The sequence below is a fragment of the Apis mellifera genome, linkage group LG13 (assembly GCF_003254395.2).
Source record: "Apis mellifera strain DH4 linkage group LG13, Amel_HAv3.1, whole genome shotgun sequence".
Taxonomy (NCBI): Eukaryota; Metazoa; Arthropoda; class Insecta; order Hymenoptera; family Apidae; genus Apis; species Apis mellifera.
This window is the reverse complement of record NC_037650.1, coordinates 5,952,970-5,959,071: the sequence shown is the minus strand read 5'-3', so window position 1 is coordinate 5,959,071 and position 6,102 is coordinate 5,952,970. Positions and strand designations below refer to the sequence as shown.

At 29.8% G+C, this 6,102-nt stretch overlaps 3 protein-coding genes and 1 long non-coding RNA gene across 7 annotated transcripts; 2 read left to right on the top strand and 2 right to left on the bottom strand.

Annotated features, from left to right (window-relative positions):
* Positions 1–40: 40 nt before the first annotated feature.
* Positions 41–1,241, bottom strand: LOC102656433. The gene has a single exon (XM_006560428.3). It carries the CDS (start codon positions 1,146–1,148, stop codon positions 234–236), a length of 915 nt encoding a protein of 304 aa, XP_006560491.1. The 5' UTR covers positions 1,149–1,241; the 3' UTR covers positions 41–233.
* Positions 1,242–1,290: 49 nt separating this feature from the next.
* LOC410451 (venom serine carboxypeptidase) lies at positions 1,291–3,639 on the top strand. 2 transcript variants are annotated; one of them, XM_016915678.2, is made up of 3 exons: positions 1,291–1,394; positions 1,744–2,188; positions 2,343–3,639. In XM_016915678.2, the coding sequence occupies exons 2-3, from the start codon at positions 1,907–1,909 to the stop codon at positions 3,462–3,464; spliced, it is 1,404 nt and encodes a 467-aa protein (XP_016771167.1). In that variant the 5' UTR covers positions 1,291–1,394; positions 1,744–1,906; the 3' UTR covers positions 3,465–3,639.
* On the bottom strand, positions 3,576–5,103 carry LOC408426 (lysosomal thioesterase PPT2 homolog). Of its 2 annotated transcripts, none has more exons than XM_391973.6 (4): positions 4,897–5,103; positions 4,515–4,764; positions 4,316–4,434; positions 3,576–4,251 (listed from the first exon to the last, which is right to left on the bottom strand). In XM_391973.6, the coding sequence occupies exons 1-4, from the start codon at positions 5,047–5,049 to the stop codon at positions 3,898–3,900; spliced, it is 876 nt and encodes a 291-aa protein (XP_391973.3). In that variant the 5' UTR covers positions 5,050–5,103; the 3' UTR covers positions 3,576–3,897. The 2 variants fall into 2 exon arrangements, with proteins under 2 accessions (XP_391973.3, XP_003249685.1); XM_003249637.3 differs by having other exon boundaries at positions 4,848–5,060.
* On the top strand, positions 4,029–4,786 carry LOC113219199. 2 transcript variants are annotated; one of them, XR_003305966.1, is made up of 3 exons: positions 4,029–4,162; positions 4,261–4,535; positions 4,644–4,786. It is a non-coding gene; the product is annotated as an uncharacterized LOC113219199 (long non-coding RNA). The 2 variants fall into 2 exon arrangements; XR_003305965.1 differs by having other exon boundaries at positions 4,244–4,535.
* Positions 5,104–6,102: the final 999 nt, after the last annotated feature.

Sequence of the window (6,102 nt, the reverse complement as noted above, 5' to 3'; positions counted from 1 at the left end):
GGAAGATCTCTTTTTTAAAATTCTGTATTTTTTTTATTTATATATATATATTACTTATTATTTTTTTTTTATTTCGAGAATTTTGCAAATCTGTTCATTTCATATAGTATCAATAATTAATAATTAATAATATATTAATAATATTTGATAATCAGAGCATAACAATAACAATGGAATGATACTTTTCATGGACAAATTCTGAATGTACAGAATCAGAAAAGTGTACATTTTTGCTATTGTTTAGACAATTCCTTACATTTCAATTTCAATGCAATATTCTCTTGTTTTAAGAATTCAAATTCTTCCATCTTCTTGTTAAGTTCTTCATTTCTTTTTTGTAACATAACAATATCCTCTTGTAATCTTTCATTTTGTGCAATTAAACTTTTCACTCTATTTGACTCTTTACTAGGATGCATTTCATTAATTATGTCATCCGTTTGACACAATAAATGTTTAATCAGATTTGCTTGAGAGTTAATATGCAATTCTTGCATTGCTTTTAAAATTTTTGTGCTTTCCTGTTTTGTGCATATACTCACAATATCCTTAATGGCATTAAGGAGTGCAACAGGATCAATTTCTCTTGATTCTACTTTTCTAACATCATGAGTTTTTGTTTTTTCTTTAGTTTTTTCTTCCACTTGGGAAGTTCCTTCTTTTGAATAATCTGGAGGCCTATTATTTTCCTTGGCAAATACATCTGAGGTTTGGACATTTTCCTTACTACTTCCAGAACGGCGTACTTTATCTTTCATTATTATCTTGCTTTCAGAAATTCTTGTTCTTGATTCTTTATTCTTTGTTTTACTCTCATCTTGAACATCTTGTTCTTTTCCATCACTTTTCACTTTATTCTCAATGGGTTTCAATTTTGATTCAATGGGTTTATCTTTTCTTTCAGATGTTTTCACTCTTATTTGTTGTTTCTTTGTATCATGTTCAGACAATTTTTTTATGTCTCTTGTATTTAATTCTTTCTTAGGTTGTTTTTCAGATTGCACATTCTCTCCCCTATTTGGCCGCAATTGTTGCAAGGGAGAAGATGTTGCATTCCTTGTTGTTATGTGACGATCTACTGAATAAGCATTTACAGTTTTAACATCAGTAGATACTAATTCCAAATCTTCTAGGAAAGAGTCATTCATATTTCTTTAATTTCTTTTATTTCAACAACAAATAAAATAAAATAAAACAAATTCTGTTAAAGTAATAATAAAGATAATAGTGTTACTGTTAGTTTTATAAATGAATTCTTTAGATTTATTAATATAAAAATTATTTATTTTCAGATTTCAGGTCACAGTATCATCAAAAAATAATACTATTAACTTTTATATTTGAATTCATTACAAAAAGTCAAAGTTTTGATTACTTTTCAAACTTTAATCGAAGTAAGTACATATGAACAAGTAACTTTGCATACAATAGCATTGTTTGTAATGTATTTCGATTTAAAAATAGGAACAATTCTACGTTAACCTTCAATCAAATTACGGAACACAACGTATATATAATTCAAACTTAATTTGCTTGTATTGATATAGTCAGCTGACACGTTACTAAACGCCATCTATGAAAATCTAATTGACATTTCATATTACGAAATTAATAATATTAATATAATTATTTTTTATTTGGTTTTAATTTCGAATTAAAATTATATAAAAACATAAAATTTACATTTTTCTTTTTAATTTTAATTTTATATTCGTGTACTAATAAAACTTGATATGTTTGCAGATAATCTAGCATGTTGGCAACAATGGCGCGCCGATAAAAACAGATATAAAAACATTTATTTTGCGTTCAATTGTAGCACTTGTGTTCCGATCGCGTGTGACGGCAGAAGTTGTTTTTGAAGAAGTTATTTTTTAGTGTTATCGTGTTTTATGATTAAAACACAATGAAGAAACTTGTACTTCTACAGTTTTTATTTTTTATTTCATTTGCAAGAGGATTTACAAACGTTTATCCTAAACCTAAGTATTGTCCCCTTCTTCATGAAGAAGATGCTGGTATACCACTTTTTTTAACACCACTTATAGAAAATGGTAAAATAGATGAAGCTCGTAATAAAGCTGTTATACAACACAAAGAAATGGAAGCTATCAGTAGTTATGCTGGTTTTTTAACTGTTAATAAAAAATATAATTCGAATATGTTTTTTTGGTTTTTCCCAGCTTTGGTAAGTAAGTAATTTTATATTTTTATTTTTATTAATAAGAGAAATATAGGATGAATAAAAATATATTGAATGAAATAAATAAAAAATAAAAAATATATAAGAAATTATGTGTAAAAAAAAAAAAATGTAGCGAGATAGAAATATTTTTGTGCAGCATGATCCAAAAACTGCTCCTGTAGTATTGTGGCTACAAGGTGGTCCTGGAGCTACATCTATGTATGGATTATTCTTAGAAAATGGTCCATTTATAGTTACGAAGAATAAAACTCTTAAAATGCGTGAATATTCTTGGAATAAATGTCATAATTTGTTATACATTGATAATCCAGTTGGTACTGGATTCAGTTTTACTGAAGATGAGAGAGGCTATGCTACCAATGAAACACATGTGGGAAGAAATGTACATACCGCATTAGTTCAATTTTTTGAATTATTCCCAGAACTTCAAACCAATGACTTTTATGTCACTGGTGAATCATATGGTGGAAAATATGTACCAGCAGTATCTCATGCTATTAAAGATTATAATATCAAAGCAAAGATAAAGATAAATTTAAAGGGTTTGGCAATTGGAAATGGATTGACCGATCCAGTGAATCAACTGGACTATGGAGATTATTTGTATCAATTGGGTCTGCTTGATGCAAATGGCAGAAATCTATTTCAAAAATATGAGGAACAGGGTAAAAATCTAATTAAACAAGAAAAATGGCTGGAAGCTTTTGATTTGTTTGATGAACTTCTTGATGGAGATATAACGCAACAACCTTCGCTCTATAAAAATTTAACTGGTTTTGATTATTATTTTAATTATTTGCATGAAAAAGATCCAAGCAATGATTCTGATTATATGGTAGAATGGCTTCAAAGAGCAGATGTTAGAAAAGCTATACATGTTGGCAATCGCACATTTATTCCTGAATCTAAAAAAGTAGAAAAATATATGAAAGCTGATGTTATGCAATCTTTAGCAGTTCTTGTAGCAGATCTTACTCAACATTATAGAGTTCTCATATACAATGGACAACTTGATATTATCGTTGCATATCCTTTAACAGAAAATTATTTGCAAAAATTAAAATGGCCTGGCGCAGAAAAATATAAAACTGCACAAAGAAAAGTATGGTTCGTGGGAAATGAATTAGCTGGATATTCAAAGACTGTCGATAGCTTGACTGAAGTTTTGGTAAGAAATGCTGGGCATATGGTTCCTCTTGATCAGCCGAAGTGGGCTCTTGATCTCATTACACGTTTTACACATAATAAGGGTTTTTAAGTAGTTTACTAATAAAATTTACTCAATCATTTTGCCTAATTAGTCATAATACTTATATTTACTAAAAATGTAAGATTTAGATTTAAAATTATGATTGTTTAACAAATTGTATACTCAATAAAAATATTTTATTTTATAAAAAGAAACATTTAATAATTAAAAAAAAAAATATGCACATTGGATAATTTTTTTTCCACTTGTATTTGTAAAATATCAAAAATTTTTTTGTCAAAAAATAAAAAATATATCTATTATGCATTTAATTTTCGTGAAAATTAATAAAGTGTATAGAATTCACGTGATATGTATAAAATTTGTTATATCAAATATCATGATTCGAGAGATCTTTATCTTATAAGAAGTTTTCTTTATCTTATATGGCAACAATTATTTATATTAATCTATAATAATAATATCTAATAAGAGTATTACATTAATCTAAATATGGCAGTAAAAAGTCATCTACTATGGATATATTTTTATGCCATTCATAATGAGGAACATTTGGCACTGTGATGAGAACTAATCGTCCATTTTCATCTAATGTTTTTAGTCCAATTAAATCATCTTTGTAAATACTTCGATCACGCATATTTATCACAGTTTCGTTATCATCGTAATATCCGAAATGACTGCTTTGCCATGGAGTAATAACACCATCCTCAGGTCCACCAACAAGTACCATACGTTTTAATTTGGTGAGACCCTCTTTAAATGCTGACAATTTCGTCGAATTTTTTTCATTATTCACATATGGTAAAAAATTACTATATTTATAGTATAATTTCTACAAAAGAAAAACACAAGTATAAATTGTTGAGAAATAATTAAGAAATCGCGTGTATACTCACTTGATGATGAGGATCATTCCAGTAATTGCCAATACTGGTATGTTGTCCAATTTTTGAATAAAATAATTCATAGGCAGTTTCACACACCAAGTCGGGGAAAAATAAATGAAGAAATCGAGCTGGAATGAAATACAGAATAACAATTTGAAAAATGACAATTCCTTTGTTTCCTCTCAAAGATGGCACTAGGATCACCTACTTCCATATTGTCCCGCTTGTGGTGAGCTCAAGGAAATAAAATTTCTGACATTGTGTTCAGGAAATGTTTGTAATATTGCTCTGGCTAATAAACCACCTTGACTATAACCAACTAAATTTATTCCCTCAGGAAATGCAGCACCAACGGATATAACATCCATGCCTATTTCTTCCACTTGGCGCCACATCGATTCCAGACTACTCCATCCGGCATATCTTGGAGTATTATAAACCTGTGTTCCTGGATGCATCTAAAATCGATTAATTTATGGGCAATAATTATTTTAAAATGTTAAAATATTTATTAAAAATCATGTTTACCCGCCAAACTTACATAGGTGCGACATCTGCAATACTCTTTGTTTTACATTTGAATTACTTACTTCTTGGATTCTATTACTAATAAGTTCCATACTATCGCTTCCAGTGAGGACGCCGTGAATAACGACCACGGCATGATAACTTTCGACATCTTTGTTAAATATATTTAAAAGCAAAAGAATAAAATTAAGAACCGTATAATTCGCGGTAGCCATCGATGATAAATGACTGATACCTTTGTCAAGAGTATCGTATCATGATCACGTTTAAATCTACTTTCCATTGGAACGATAAAGTTTCAAGTGAACGATCGATGCACGTTTTGATTGGACCGACACGACCCTTACCATTGCTGTTCTGTAGTTTTATTGAGATGGCGGCTTAAGCATGATTTTGATGACATCTCTTGCAAGAAAGGAATAGTTGTATTCAGTTGGAAAGGGAGAAATTTCATTTATCGGCGATGAATTTTCGCATTTAATAATTATACCAAAGATTAAAATCAATTTTTACCATTATTCTACCAATACTACAAATATCTTTTATAAAATTATAATATAATAGCGTTTTCGCTCAAGAATAGTTTAATTAGAATAATTAAATTATTTGAAGTCTATTATCGATTAATTATGGAAATATAACAATCGATGATCAATACTGATCGACAGGCCGAAGTTAATGACTGGGAAAGAAATTCAATTGCATTCTGAAATAATCTAGTACAGTGCGCATTAGGCTCCTAATCCTTTAGCAGCTGTATGGAAGGTTGCCGGGCACGTGGCATTTCCCGTGCTTGAACCATATATCACCGGTGTCCTGACATCACCCCTAGTTGGCATACGAAACTCACGTCTTAGAGGATGGATGCCTGCTGCATTGTTTCGACCAACGTCATTCTCGATTATTATTTTATGGTTCCATAATGTAAATAAACTTTTATCCCCATCTTTTATCACCATCTAAGAAATACACATCTTTCTATCGCTTCGAAATTCCTTAAATGCATGCCGGTCATTCTTTCAAGATCTTTTAAGAGAACTTAATCTCGTATAGTTGCCAAGCGACTGGAATAAAAAAAAGCAAGAAAATTTCGGAATACATAGATTTTTATTGGCAACTCAATTATCACGAAAATTCAGATATATTCAAGGTATTCGAATGACCCTTTCGTCTTAAGAAATTAGATCGTTGCGCGACAATTTAACCGGAAGAAATACCTGGAAATGAATCATGCTTACGTATTTCTGATGTCGCACACTCTGCCACTA

Excerpts from the sequence above, each read along its gene's own strand:
- LOC102656433 (XM_006560428.3), bottom strand. The coding sequence starts at position 1,148 with ATGAATGACTCTTTCCTAGAAGATTTGGAATTAGTATCTACTGATGTT.
- LOC410451 (XM_016915678.2), top strand. The coding sequence starts at position 1,907 with ATGAAGAAACTTGTACTTCTACAGTTTTTATTTTTTATTTCATTTGCA. Across the intron at positions 2,189-2,342 it reads TTTGGTTTTTCCCAGCTTTG|CATGATCCAAAAACTGCTCC; the intron begins GTAAGTAAGTAA and ends ATTTTTGTGCAG.
- LOC408426 (XM_391973.6), bottom strand. The coding sequence starts at position 5,049 with ATGGCTACCGCGAATTATACGGTTCTTAATTTTATTCTTTTGCTTTTA. Across the intron at positions 4,435-4,514 it reads ACAAGCGGGACAATATGGAA|CTCGATTTCTTCATTTATTT; the intron begins GTAGGTGATCCT and ends ATTTCATTCCAG. Across the intron at positions 4,252-4,315 it reads GGAATGATCCTCATCATCAA|AAATTATACTATAAATATAG; the intron begins GTGAGTATACAC and ends TTTCTTTTGTAG.